The following is a 15,572-nucleotide window of genomic DNA, read 5'->3' on the forward strand; positions in this document are numbered from 1 at the left end:
ATGATTTGCAAATCACATTGTTTTTATTACCTTTTACACAGTTTCTCAACTTATTTTGGAATTGGGGCTGTGCATGTTTATTTAAAATCATTACTGCCATGGTTTTTAAAGGTTTCACGAGAATGACCAGCTTTGTGGAAAACCATGGTGTGGCAGTTACTAAAATAAAATGAGATGACTCTCTATATAGTTCTTCCCAGAACCATTTGATTTGCTGATTATGTACGCTGCATCCAGTAATACCAGTTTGTGTATGATCCCCTTCTCTCCACCATGTAGCAAGCAACTGCTATGTTCCCCATGTAGTGGTCACAACGAACTCAAGACAGCAAACCAAGTCTTCAACTCTACAAAGAAAGAGTTCCTGAACACTGGAGGCTCTGTTATTGAGACAGTGCAAGTAGATAATTATTTGGCTTAATCCATCGACACAACCATGGAAAACCATCCTCAATCTGACAAGTTTGTTTTCCATTGATGTGCCTGTAATAAAGGAGATGAGCCACATGTTAAAGCGAAGCTCCGGGATATTTTTAACCTGGGCGCTATTTTCCGATCTTTTTGGGTCCAAATATACTAGGGACAAAAACGATTGAAATCAGCTAAGCATTGAGTTAGACATCTATAACTGGCAACTGCAAAACCGCTATACAATGTAATCCTATTGGGCAAACATCCACATCAAAGTAAACTGCTTGTTTTTGCAACTTACAGGTTCGTATTGTTAAGTGTCTGGCAACATGGAAAGGATCCCTACAACTGTGTCCATTTACCTTAATAACTGTAAAAAATGACTGTTTTACCTTTCTCTTCTTCCAGTCTCTGACGCAGCACTCCATTCAGTGCCTGTAGTCAAATATTGCACAGGGATTGGGTGTTTTTTTATAAATGTTTCCAAAAGGGATCCTTTCCATGTTTTCAGACACTCGTTCATATTGTCAATCAACTAAATATTCGAGCATTATTTTGGAAAGACTTCACAAATTCTGCATGAGGCCATCCTTAAAAAAAAATCCGTTTCCTGTCCACCGGGTGAGCAAAAAAATTCAGTCGGGAGGGAGGGATTTTTTTTTTTTTTTAATGGATGGATAAGAAATCGCAATGCTGTTTGCTTTTTCTTTCAGTACTTTATTACAAAAGCGGACACATTTAATAAAATTACCAGTTTAATCAACTGGAACTTGTACAAAAACTAAGTTAGCATTTTAAATGCTGACTGCAATATTTGCAAAACTTTTACAAAGGTACTTAAAATGTCCGACACACGGACTTTTTGTAGTTCTAAATCGACCGTTAGGCCTAGTTCGGATGAAATTACACCATTAAAATGATCACTGAATGATTTGTTTTTCTGAATCTTTACTATTTTGTTGTTCGCTAGAATACCATTTTGCGATTTCACACTTAAGCAAATGTTTGAAAACTCCGGATCTCCTTCCTTCATGGTGGCTGCCATTTTTTTTGTGCCGCACGGCGCATGCGCAGAGCTGATTTCAGTTCTGTATTCTGCGCGGAATGCAGGGCTTTCCACAAGCGCCGGCCATACAGCCGACTACACAATTAAGTCCAGCTGGCTACTTTAATGACTATTATTTTTGTAGCCCACAGGCTCTAAATATTAATTTTCGATTTTAATAAAATTTAAATGTTTATCTAACGGACTGACAATAATGTCAAACTGAACCGCACTCATTTAAGTTGTGATTTGCGCTGTTTGTACCGATAATAACCACAAATTCCCCGCAGACTTCGTTGATCAAGGGAGAGTAACTCATCCGCGGCCCCGACATGCGGTGTGTGTGTGCGCACACTCAGCGGAGGCAGTAGTGTGTCGGGGCTGTCGGAGGCGACATCAGAGGGAACAGAAGCAGAGATAACGCTTATTTCGTCTCCGGTAAACCAGTCTTCTCTCGTTCAATTACGTGCTGGTATCAAAAGACACCGTTGGTTGTAAATGAAACCAAACTGAGTCATTGGAGTGTATTTTCATACACAAATGGAGAAATGCTCACTGAGCGTTTAATTGTGTAGCCACCACTGCACACTGCTGTCGTTGTTAATTCATAGCATGCTCAGCTGCGTGAATGTGTCATGCACCGAAAATAAGAGATTTACAAGCCAGGAACGCCTCATGATGCAATACGCAAGAAAAGAAAGAAGATTTACTGCCATTTTACTTTGTATTTGAGTAAAGTGAATAAATAAATGGTCTGTGGAAAATACATTTAATCCTGGGAACTGCGTGCACAGGAGTTTATTTTGTGTTTACTCCCCCCGGGCTGGCTACTTATTTGTCATAGCTGGCTAGTATGAGCCTTAGTGGAAAGCCCTGGGAATGCGGAAATGTCAAGTTCGATTTTAGATTTACGAACCCGAAAAAAATGTTGGAAAACGAGCGTTAAAAAAAAAAAAATTCAACCACACAAACGGCACTCACCCGGCCGGTGGACCGGAAACAGAACATTTTTTAATAATGGCCTGATTTCTCCTTTTGTAAACATCAGAAAACATCCCCCATGCGATAATTGACTACATGCCCTGTAGAGACTGGAAGAAGAGAAAGGTAAAACAGTGAGTGAGTGTAAAAACACATTATGAGCCTGTCAGTAGTGAAAACAAACGGTTTACTTTGATGCTAATGCTTTCTCCATAATATTACATTGTGTAGCCATTTTGTGGTTACTGGTTGTAGTGTTGTACCTCCAATAATGAACCGATTTTCAGTAAATATTTTGACCCAAAGAGATGAGAAAACAGGGCCTAGGTTTAAAAAAAAAAATCCCAGAGCGTTCGGTTTCATATAATATTGTAATAACTATAACAATGTTGCTTTGTTTCATTTATTATCTTGTGGTGTACTTTGGACTTGAGAAAAGCATTGGCCTAATTTTAGTAATATTATTATTAATAATGCAGTAATTATGTAACTCGTTAGGGATCTGCACACCATAAACACGTCTACGAATTGCTCTCCGTCATCTGAAGGTCCATCCAATTGGGTCAAGTTGTTGCTGACGGTGTCTGACATGGCAGTGTTTGTATGTGGATGTTGTGTGCTCATAGGCTTCCCAGAATATAAATCTTCTCTTGCATTTGGAGTTTTCCCCAGTATCTCAACTACCAGGGTGTTCAGTGTCTCATAGCTGTAAATAATCGAAGCAGGATTCCCAGGTGCTGTCTGTGCCAGTATAAAGTGCGTAAGCTGATTCCAAAACATGAGGAAAGCAATTGCCAATTCATTCTGAGAGACACTCGAGGAGCAATATGATCCTCAAAGATCATATCAGGCGTGACCAGCATGCCCATTGGTAACTCTTGGGGGGGGATAGCGGGAGGCAGGAGACGTCTCTGAAATGCTAATCTCTATCCATTTTCAGCTATGGGGAGGAATAGTCCTTGTGTGGTCAAGTTCCCTATACAGTTTTTCCAAAACCATGCAGTTTGATCTCATTATATCTGTCTGTTTCTGAATATGTTGACATTTCACAATATGAAGGCACTGTAAAAAAAAAAAAAGTAGGCACGTCTTCATTTTCCTTCACCTAAACTAGCCAGCTAACTTGCAGAAGTAAATGGATAAAGCAGTCTTATTTTCACAAATAAACTTTGCCAATGCTATTTGTAGCCAATTTAAGTTGGGACATTCAAAACCTGAACTGTCTGCATACCCTGTGAGTGAGCAAATGAGAAACAGAAAAATTGACTGACAGTATTTCCAGCCAATCAAAAAAAATTAAAAGATCAAATTCTCACACACTATGAAACTTTCTCTCACTTGACTCAAACAATGAACGCCCCACCTGTTCTGTTTACATTAGAGTTCACAGAGCAGCCAGTGAGTTTAGAAATCAATGGAACAACCACAGCTTATCCACAGAAGGAAGGTAGACCCCCTTGCAACTATGGTAAAGGGGTATTCTTAATAATGTGGTCATTCCTCAGGGCTCGACATTAACGCTTGTCCGGGACAAGTGATCCTTTATGTCGGACAAGTTCATCGTCTCAGTTACTTGTCCGATCGGACAAGTGCCAAAATACGCCGATATTCGGGTTACATATCAAATTTATCAGTTTATTCACATGATTTCCGAAGCATCTCACTCGAAAGCATCTCACTCGACATATTGTTTTGATGAATCACCGGATGTTTCTCTTCGGAAAGAGCGATGTGCACATGCGCAATATTCCGCTTGCGAAACCGGCCAATACCGCTTGGTGTATTTGAGCTGAAAAGTAAACAGTCATTTACCACACCCTCCAGGATTTCGCGATTGTTGCGATTTGCAACTTCAATGCAAATTCAACCAATCCCCGTGAATTCAGGGCGGTGTTGCAATTATAGCCAATCACCACAGTTTTCCCGCAAATTTGACCAATTGTTGGCGTCGTCTTGAGGTGACGTCGACAAACTACCTTCTGCCTTACTTCCGTGTATATGTTCAAGAGAAGCACCATGTGCGAGTCCGTGCTTATATAGGCTTAAATTCTGTTAAGCCTAGGTCACAACCAGACGTACGATTTTTTTTTTTTTGGCCGTGCGATTTTTGGCGTTTCCCAAATCGCTGTGGGGTTTTTTTTGTTTTGTTTTTTGTTCGTGGAGAAAGACACATGTTGGCCGTAAGTTTGTCTTGCAACCTGAAAAAAATGTAAGCACCCGTAGAGTTTGTTTGACATGACAAAGAACCTCTGCGACCAGTCTACAGCTCGAAAATCAGCACGTCACACGTGCGCCCTCCGTGCGTTTATAACAACAAAATGATATTTTCATTTGAAAACAGACCGTATCTTGGGAGGAAATGTCAGGATAGCTTTGTGTCTAAAATCAGTCTATCATCTAAAATTTCCAATCACCAACGATATTAGCGTAAAGTAGGAATTTCATGAACATGACCAGATTGAATGAAGTATGAGGTTTTATTTACATGTAGTCCATGTAAATAAAACCGCATTTACATGTAGTATACAGAGCCTTTGGTCACGAATGAAAGATACTCCCAAATTATTATATGCAGTAATCCTGTTATATTGTCACAAATTACAGATTGAATGAAGTCTGAGGTATTATTCACATGTACATAATATTATAGTATACAGAGTTCAGTAAAGTTGGAAAGATATTGGCAGATTCGAACTTCCGGTATCAGTAACTCTTTAGTGAAACATTAAAACACAAAACACGCATATTTTCAACCATAGTAAGATAGACAACGAGCTGCAACCTAATTTTCATCAAAACAAGCCATCCTCGGAGCCACACCAAGAACATTAGTTTTTATGTGCAGCCGGCGGTGAGAGCAGCACGCATGGACGGTCTACAAAGTGCAACACCGAAAAGAGACATTACAAAAAATATTCAATAACTTCGCTATGATACAGTGTAGTGTCACCAAACTCACTACACACTTCATTGGTCTCCTACAGATTACACTATAACACTTGTATCATAGTGAAGTTATTGATTAATATTCCTATTAAAAATTCCCAGAAATTATGAAAATTGCCTTTCTTTCAAACCAAGTGTTGTAGTGTAAAAAATTTATTTTTTTTTTTTTACATCTATTTCTGAAACAGAACAAGACAAGCCCTGAAAACATTAAATATAAATCAATCAATATCATTTACAGTTAGGTCCATAAATATTTGGACAGAGGCAACATTTTTCTAATTTTGGTTCTGTACATCACCACAATGAATTTTGAACAAAACAATTCAGATGCGGTTGAAGTTCAGACTTTCAGCTTTAATTCAGTGGGTTGAACAAAATGATTGCATAAAAATGTGAGGAACTAAAGCATTTTTAAACACAATCCCTTCATTTCAGGGGCTCAAAAGTAATTGGACAAATTAAATAATTGTAAATAAAATGTTAATTTCTAATACTTGGTTGAAAACCCTTTTGTTGACAATGACTGCCTGAAGTCTTGAACTCATGGACATCACCAGACGCTGTGTTTCCTCCTTTTTAATGCTCTGTCAGGCCTTTACTGCAGCAGTTTTCAGTTGCTGTTTGTTTGTGGGCCTTTCTGTCTGAAGTTTAGTCTTTAACAAGTGAAATGCATGCTCAATTGGGTTGAGATCAGGTGACTGACTTGGCCATTCAAGAATATTCCACTTCTTTGCTTTAATAAACTCCTGGGTTGCTTTGGCTTTATGTTTTGGGTCATTGTCCATCTGTATTATGAAACGCCGACCAATCAGTTTGGCTGGATTTGAGCACACAGTATGTCTCTGAATACCTCAGAATTCATCCGGCTGCTTCTGTCCTGTGTCAAATCATCAATAAACACTAGTGACCCAGTGCCACTGGCAGCCATGCATGCCCAAGCCATCCACTGCCTCCGCTGTGTTTTACAGATGATTTTTTTTTTAGCAAAGTCCAATCTAGCCCTTTTTATACTTGAGGCTTATGAGTGGCTTGCACCGTGCAGTGAACCCTCTGTATTTACTTTCATGCAGTCTTCTCTTTATGGTAGATTTGGATATTGATACGCCTGCCTCCTGGAGAGTGTTGTTCACTTGGTTGGCTGTTGTGAAGGGGTTTCTCTTCACCATGGAAATTATTCTGCGATCATCCACTACTGTTGTCTTCTGTGAGTGTCCAGGTCTTTTTGCATTGAGGAGTTCACCAGTGCTTTCTTTCTTTCTCAGGATCTACCAAACTGTAGATTTTGCCACTCCTAATATTGTAGCAATTTCTCGGATGGGTTTTTTCTGTTTTCGCAGCTTAAGGATGGCTTGTTTCACCTGCATGGAGAGCTCCTTTGACCGCATGTTTTCTTCACAGCAAAATCTTCCAAATGCAAGCACCACACCTCAAATAAACTCCAGGCCTTTTATCTGCTTAATTGAGAGTGACATAACGAAGGAATTGCCCACACCTGCCCATGAAATACAGTGCCTTGAAAAAGTATTCATACCCCTTGAACTTTTTCACATTTTTCCACCTTACAACCACGAACTTAAAAGTTTTTTATTGAGATTTGATGTGATAGACCAACACAGAGTAGCACCTAATTGTGAAGTGAAACGAAAATGATAAATGGTCTTCAAAATTTTAAACAAATAAAAATCTGAAAAATGTGGTGTGCATTAGTATTCAGCCCCCTGTACTCTGATACCTCTAAATCCAATCCAGTGCAATCAATTGCCTTCAGAAGTCATCTAATTAGTTAATAGAGTCCTACTGTGTGTAATTTACTCTCAGCATAAATACACTTGTTCTGTGAAGGCCTCAGTGGTTTGTTAGAGAACACTGAAGAACAAACAGCAACATGAAGACCAAAGAACTCACCAGACAGGTCAGGGATAAAGTTCTGGAGAAGTTAAAAGCAGGGTTAGGTTATAAAAAAATATCCCAAGCTCTGAACATCTCAAGAAGCACTGTTCGATCCATCATTCAAAAATGGAAAAAGTATGGCACAACTGCAAAACTACCAAGACATGGCCGTCCACCTAAACTGACGGAGCGAGCAAGGAGAGCACTGGTCAGAGAAGCAGCCAAGAGGCCCATGATCACTCTGGAGGAGCTGCAGAGATCCACAGCTCAGGTGGGAGAATCTGTGCACAGGACAACTATAAGTCGTACACTCCACAAATCTGGCCTTTTTGGAAGAGTGGCAAGTAGAAAGCCATTGTTGAAAGACAGGCATAAGAAGCCATGTAGGGGACACAGCAAACATGTGGAAGAAGGTGCTTTGGTCAGATGAGACCACAGTTGAACTTTTTGGCCTAAATGCAAAGTGCTATGTGTGGTGGAAAACTAACACTGCTCATCACCCTGCACACACCATCCCCACTGTGAAACATGGTGGTGGCAGCATCATGCTATGGGGATGCTTTTCTTCAGCAGGGACAGGGAAGCTGGTCAGAGTTGATGGGAAGATGGATGGAGCCAAATACAGGGCAATCCTGTTTAGATGTGCAAAGCTGGTAAAGACATATCACAAAAGACTTGCAGCTGTAATTGCAGCAAAAGGTGGCTCTACAAAGTATTGACACAGGGGGGCTGAATACTAATGCACATCACATTTTTCAGATTTTTATTTGTTTAAAATTTTGAAGACCATTTATCATTTTCGTTTCACTTCACAATTATGTGCTACTCTGTGTTGGTCTATCACGTAAAATCTCAATAAAAAACTTTTAAGTTCGTGGTTGTAAGGTGGAAAAATGTGAAAAAGTTCAAGGGGTATGAATACTTTTTCAAGGCACTGTAGCCTTTGAGTCAATTGTCCAATTACTTTTGGTCCCTTTAAAAACAGGGTGGCACAGGGTAAGGAGCTGATACTCCTAAACCCTTCATCCAATTTTAATGTGGATACCCTCAAATGAAAGCTGAAAGTCTGGACTTTTATGTCCATGTCCATTATATAACTATAACTTGAATATGTTTCAGTAAACAGGTAAAAAAAAAAATTTGTCAGTGTCCAAATATATATGGACCTACCTGATATGTTGTCTCGTCTTCTTCCATTTGTCCGGGGCCGGGTCGCAGAGGCAGCAGTCTGAGCATGGAAGCCCAAACTTCCCTTTCCCCAGACACCTCGGCCAGCTCCTCGGGAAGAACACCGAGGCGTTCCCAGGTCAGCCGAGAGACATGGTCCCTCCAGCGTGTCCTGGGTCTTCCCCAGGGCCTCCTCCCGGGGGGACATGCCTGGAACACCTCCCCAGGGAGGTGTCCAGGAGGCATCTGAAAGAGATGCCCGAGCCACCTCAGCTGATTCCTCTCGATGTGGAGGAGCAGCGGCTCTACTCCGAGCTCTTCCCGAGTGACTGTGCTTCTCACCCTATCTCTAAGGGAGCGCCCAGCCACCCTGCGAAGGAAACTCTCATATATATATATATATATATATATATATATATATATATATATATATAAGTTAAGGGCTGATTGATTATCGTTATCGTATCTATATCTAGATATGAACATTCAAGATATTAATATCTAAAAAGCAACGATATAGATTTCCCCTCCCTGCGCTCGCCCTGCATGTACAGCTCTGGCAGTCACAACAAACATTTTTACGATTGCCCTTGAATGCACTGCTAAGGCCAGCCAACCACAAACTTTATTTCATGCTTGCTGTGGATCGACAGCTGAAGCCAACCAATGACAAACATATGAGGGCGGGAATGAGGGAGACGGAGACTGACGCACGCATACACTACAAACACAGCGAGGAAATTAAAAAGAAAGAAAGAAAATGAGTGCGGAAGATAATGCGGCCAGTGGCGGTGCAGAATCTGACTTGGTGCCAAAACATAAATCATCCTCCATTATTTGGAGGTGTTTTGGATTCAAAAAGGACGATGTTAACCAGAGTGAGGTGTTGTGCAGGTCGTGCTTAGCAAAAATTGCGAAGAAGCAAAGTAGCACAACAAACATGTTTCACCACCTGAAACAACACCATCGCGTGCTGCACGAAGAGTGTATGACGATGAGAGAAACACCGGGGACTTCTCAGTCATCCCAAAATAAGCCAAAGCAAAGTTTGATTGCTGATGTGTTCAGTAGCGTTACACCGTACGAGTCGACGTCCACCAGACATAAAGAAATTACAGACGCTATAACATACCACATTGCAAAAGACATGGTACCTGTGTACACAGTCTCGAAAGAGGGCTTTAAAGAAATGGTTTGGACGCTGGACAAGCGTTATCAAATACCATCCCGAACACATTTTAATCCAGTGGCCATTCCGAAACTCTATAATGAGTGTAAAATGAAATGTTGAATCCGAGCTCCGTGAAATCAATCATTTCGCCACAACCACGGACCTATTGTTAAAGCAGAGCTGCAGTAAAATGTTTGATTTTGTAATTTATTTATTTGTAATTTATGTTAATGTTGATGACTGGCAGTGAGTTCTTAAAAATAAAACTGCATTTTCCACATTTTTTTTGTATTATGATGTTTTTATTTTTCTGAAAAATGCTTGGTTTTCACCGAACCCGTAGTCATATCGTATCGATATCGAGATATGAAATTTTGTCCATATCGTTCAGCCCTGATATATATTTTACACACACACACAGTGTGTGTGATTTTTTTTTTTTTTTTTTTTTTTTTTAGTTCATGAAATAAGAACTACAAGGTTAGTTATCTTCAGTGTATATTCAGTGTATTTTTTTTTTTTTAATTGAAACTATAGGTATCGTGAACATGCATACAACAAAGTCTGTCAACTTTGATTTTCAAATTTTGACCCTTTTGTCCTCCTTTATGTAACTTGAAAGCCAACTGCACAGACAACTGAAACCAACCATAAATTAATGTTGAGTTAATGTACAGTAGTAACACTTCCTGTCAGGGCCAATACATGGTCAGTAGGTCCATATTTGGGATTCACTGTGAGAGCTCATTTTACTACTTCGTTGTGAAGAGAGGGGCTTACCCGGCTGGCTAGATTTAGAAGTATGACGTTGAGATAACGCAGCTGATCATTTTTGATATTGGACTGCTTAGGAATCAGAAATCCAAACAGCTTTTAGCAAATGAAAGAGAGTGGTTTTACTGTCAAATACCAATATTCATAGTTTTTCAAGTTATTCTTCCTTAGTCAGTAGCACTTGCTCACAAACATCTGCATTGGGGTTCTATTACAGAGTGGCGGAAAACTGTAAAATGTAAAATTTTGCTGCACACAAGCATAACCCCTCACAGACAAGTAAGCTGTTCTCCCCAGTACACCGGCATTTAGGATTTCCCGTATTTGCAATCCATGAAGGGGGAAAAATTTTATACAAATATGCATGCATTTGTAACATTTTTACTAGTTATCAAAACAGCTGATTCCCCACTGTTTAAAGTTTAGTTTGGGTTCAGCTAGGCTTATTAATAGAGCTTTGGCTTTCTCTGTGAGGAAATTGATCTTTATTAAGTCCACTAACAAAGTACTAGCTCGGAGAGTACTAAAGTATGTAAGCTCTGAAGCAGCAGCAGCATGCTGAGTAGTAGTGCTGTCCCTTTAAACTTTCTGCAGAGTCACGCTTACTGTATACTTGGTTATGCAACACCCCTTACAGTGGGAAGGATAAAGGCACCAGCAGAGGCGCTCAGCTGGACTTGCTTCTCGTTTTGTCCTGTGTGCACTTGTCCGTGATTCCTCACATTGTAAGCTTCTCGATTTCTGTCTGATCAGTGCATCTATAGCTTTTTGCTTTTGCAACACTCTCTCCTCTTGATTTGCAAAATGTGACTTGTAAATGGTATGAAAAGTAACTTCTTCAAATATGTCTCCAAACTAACTTTGCATTTTCTGGGCTTCACACAGCTGAGTGCTTCTGCCATGGATCTGCCTAACAAAGACTCGAACAATGTCCTGCCTGTTGTGATAATTGGTAAGTGTGCAATGCCTGATGTTGTGTTTTGTTTTGTTTTTTTTTAAATGATTGCTTTGTAAGTTTGCTGCCATTGCAGAATTGTAACTCTGTGGTGTTATGATGAGTAATGCAGGTTGTAGAAGAGGAATGAATGATTTATTTAAAAATTCTCTCATTTTTTTTAAGTAAATCATTAAAGCTTGAATGACATGAATCAAGAACACAGAAAACAGAGAAAGATGCACTTTTTTTTTTTTTTTTTGAACAGGGAATGGCCCTTCAGGAATTTGCCTCTCATACTTGCTATCAGGATATACACCCTACTTCTCTCCGGAGTCCTTCCATCCTAATCCAATCTTGCACAGAAAACTTAAAGAGAACTCTCATCTGTCTTTGTTTGAACAGGTAATGTAAACCTATATATTGGGTCTTTTTGTTTTTTTATTCATGTGTATTTTTTTTTCTCCCCGTTTTGGCCACCTAATTATAGCTATGTAATTAAATGCAGTATTGTTTTGTATGGTGTGGTTTTTTTTTTTTTGTTTTTGTTTTTTTTTTTAAACTATTTGGTTGCTATTTATCTAGGTACTTGTGAGTTCTGTGTTCTGTTTGCTTGCTGTAACAAGGGGAACAATTATTTGCTGACTTCATCTCGGTTATTATTCACTGAGCCTGAGGTGGATAATTGTTCTAGTATAAATACACAGGTGGTGATTTAAAAAAAAAATGTATTAAATTTTTTTTTTTCAAACTTCAAAAGCTGCATGCAAATGTAATGCGTGCAGACTTGTCATTTATGCCGAGTCACACAATACTTTTTTGTTTTGAAATAGATAAACTAAATCACAATTCCACTTTACCTTTGAATAGTTTTAGACCGAACTTTGTAGCATCTTTAGTGCTTTTAGGAACAGCATTTTCTTTCATAACTTCTTTCTTTCTTACGGTGACGACAAAGCGATTGGCTGCTATTTTGCCGAGTCACTGGAGGTGATTATCGATAAATAGTCTGAATTCCTCAACCAATCAGCACATGCGATTTTCTATAAGCACCTGCGTATTTATACAAAAACCATTTATGTAATTTATACACACTCAGCTCCAGAGTGATCGGCATGCTTGGTAAGGGTAGATAAAAAGTAATGTGTTGTAGACAAGGCCACCTAGACCAAGTCATGTCTAAGACCAAGACTTTGAGGGGTTGAGACTAAGTCAAGACCAGAACCAGGCCAGTGTGTGTGTGTGAAGGGGTTGGAGAGGAGTGACGGCCCTTAACAGGAGCAAAAATTAAAAACTTGCAATGAGTCCTGTTATTGGTGGCATTTGAAGCAGGAAATTTTACATCCATTCACAGTAATTTTATTATCAAATAGATCAGACAATGCATAGGCAATTTAGTGATATCCCTGCAGCTGCAGTCTTGACCAGCCTTGAAATGAAATAAAATCCTGAGTCCTCAATGTCTGAGACGGGACCAAGTGAAAATGCGGTCGATTCCGAGATGAGACCGAGACCTTCAAAAAGTGGTCTTGAGACCAAGACCGGTCTCGAGTATTAGAACACTAGTAAAAAGATTATGGGAAAATGTCTTTGTGGTTAATTAGGTTATGAGAGGACTCAACCTTTAACCTTTTTGAAGTAAATATATTCTGAAAAACCTCATGGAAAAAATGTTTCTAACGAAACCGTGCCACAATTGTCATCACGCCTGCACTTAGTACTTTGCGTAACCTCCCTTTACATAATCATTTGGAGTCTGTTTGATGGGATTGAAAAATCCAGAGCAAGGAAGCAGAGATGAATTTGCAATACAGAATCTCTCTAGATTCTCCAGGGTCTTTGGGCTTCTCTTGTGCACTCTCCTTTACGGTTCACCCCACAGGTTTTCAGTGGGGTTTAGGACAAGGGATATTGGTCATTTAGCCATTTGCATATGCATTTTGGTGTAATGTGATCAAATTTACAAGCTATCAAAAAAGGTTTGGCAGGATCTCTGTGGGGGGGGATTTAAAACTTTTATGCAAAAAGGTGGGATGTGATTTGTTTATAGAAGTATACTATATGGCCAAATGCTTGTGGACACCTGATCACACCCATATGTGGTCCTCCAAACTGTTGCAACAAAATTAGAAGCACACAATCGTATGTTTCACCCCTCCTAACCTCCGTTGTTCCCTTTTTACTTCTCATTGTCGTACAGTGTCAGGTGTTTTTGACCCGTACATCTGCCAATAATAACTTTGTGTGGATTAACTTCCCTTACAATCAGCTGCACTTGCCTCACATTGCTCTGCTTGCAAGTTAATGTGTTCTGTCATTGTGCACATGCAGGCTGGAGTGGTTTATCCTCCAACTTCTTGCACAAGCACTGAGTGGCTTTTCTCGGTGTGATGAGCTTTTGTCTGGGCATCATGGCATGTGAGGTATGCAGATCATGGTGTGAGGTATGCAGATCCCAAACCTGTTCCTGGATCACCCCTTGTCCTGTGCATTTTAAATATTTTTCCTTGCTCTAACGCACCTGATTCTACTGATCACCTAATTTATAGTTCTTCCTGAGTTGACGTGAGTGTGTTAGAGCAGGAGAAACACTAAAGTGTGCAGAACAGAACCTTTTGCTCTAGAGCAGAGGGTACAGGTAGTAAAAGGCCAATTTATATTTCTGCATCAAATGTATGCCATAGGGCATAACCACACAGCCTACTCCATACCCTACACAGTAGCTTGACATGCATCTCTCCAGAAACGTAACCATGTCACAGCAATGCAGACCACAATAAATGTGATTAGTCTTCTTCGGTGGCGGCTGTCCATCGCTAGCGATGATGACTCCTTCATTAGGATGTGCAGAAACACAGATGGGCCACGAGGTCTGTACCAGAGCGACAGTCATCTGCAGCAGTGGCACAAACGGCCTGGCTGAGCTGCCATGGAATGTCTGGCTTTGTGAGCCCTCGTAACTCTCTTTGACACCTGTCTTCAGTTGCAGACACTGAACTTTCAACTGCACTTTGCCATGTTGCTCTATCCGAGGCACCCCTTTCCCACGTCTGATCGATAATTCCGACATTCCAGCTTGTCGATCAAGTAGTCTTCTTAGTAGCATTGCTACAAAAAAGTATGAGGCTGTATAGCAGCTGTAGATCATTATAAAGGCCAGTTTAATCCTGCATCTAATCCTGTGGATTTAACACCATGGTGTTATTTTGCTTTTTCCACCCTGTGTAAAAGCAGTCAATTCTGGTGCGTTTCATGTGATGCTGCCTCCTAGAGGAGACATGCAAGTATAAACACTTCACTCTGTGTGAGCATTGACGCCGTACCTATGGCGTTGATTCTACTCAGAAGTATAAATTGGCCTTAAACGCTGTTGCTTCTGGAGGCCAGAGAAATAGGGGCACAGCCATATGCAGATGGTTCTGATGGGTGACACACCAAAGAGCAGGCCATCTGGGATCCATTCACCCTCCTTGCGCATGTTATAACACTCGGTCTTACAGTGACCCAGACAGGATGCTTGTCTGGAGGGAGCATCTTTGTAGACAGCATTTTTGGATGACGAAGACTGGAAGAATGGCATGACTTGGCGATGAAATCATCCTGCGTGTGCTGATGACTGGATGATTCCCATGGTACCTAAGGTTATGGGTCTCAAACATCCATCCATCCATCCATCCATTATCCGTAACCGCTTATCTTTTGCAGGGTCGTGGGCAAGCTGGAGCCTATCCTAGCTGACTGGGTGAGAGGTGGGGGTACACCCTGAACAAATCGCCAGCTCATCACAGGGCTGACACATATGGCCCTTTTCCACTACCTTTTTTTAGCTCACTTCAGCTCGCTTCAGCTCACTTCAGCCCGACACGGCTCGCATTTCGACTACCAAAGAACAGCACGACTCGGCTCGCTTCAGCCCTGCTTAGCCCCTAAAACTCGCACCGTTTTGGAGTGGGGCTGAAGCGAGCCGAGTGAGGCTGGGGGCGTGAGTAGACACTCCCCTGTGCACTGATTGGTGAGGAGGAGTGTCCTCACATGCCCACACACGCCCCGCGAGCACGCTGGGATCTGTAAACACCGTAAACCTGGAAGAAGAAGAAGAATTACGAATTACGAGAACTTCTGAAGCCTTATGCGCCTCGCCTCATCTATACGCTCTTGCCAGTATCTGTTGGCGTTGTCGGTGACAACAAGCCACAGCACCAAGACCAGCAACACTAACGACTCCATGTTTATTGTTTACTATTCGGGTC

The 15,572-nt window shown here is 40.8% G+C and overlaps 1 protein-coding gene across 2 annotated transcripts in view; it reads left to right on the forward strand.

Moving 5' to 3' along the window:
• The window catches only part of osgn1 (oxidative stress induced growth inhibitor 1), an 81,928-nt gene that overhangs the window by 36,269 nt on the left and 30,087 nt on the right, over positions 1 to 15,572 (forward strand). The window contains exons 1-3 of one of the 2 annotated variants that reach the window (XM_060919203.1): positions 11,050 to 11,113; positions 11,274 to 11,340; positions 11,591 to 11,727. In XM_060919203.1, coding sequence (XP_060775186.1) covers positions 11,289 to 11,340; positions 11,591 to 11,727 — 189 coding nt within the window. In that variant the 5' untranslated portion in view covers positions 11,050 to 11,113; positions 11,274 to 11,288. Of the gene's footprint in view, positions 1 to 11,049; positions 11,114 to 11,273; positions 11,341 to 11,590; positions 11,728 to 15,572 lie in introns of those variants that run through there. The other variant, XM_060919202.1, reaches the window with a different exon arrangement.

This window comes from Neoarius graeffei, chromosome 4 (genome assembly GCF_027579695.1).
Source record: "Neoarius graeffei isolate fNeoGra1 chromosome 4, fNeoGra1.pri, whole genome shotgun sequence".
Taxonomy (NCBI): Eukaryota; Metazoa; Chordata; class Actinopteri; order Siluriformes; family Ariidae; genus Neoarius; species Neoarius graeffei.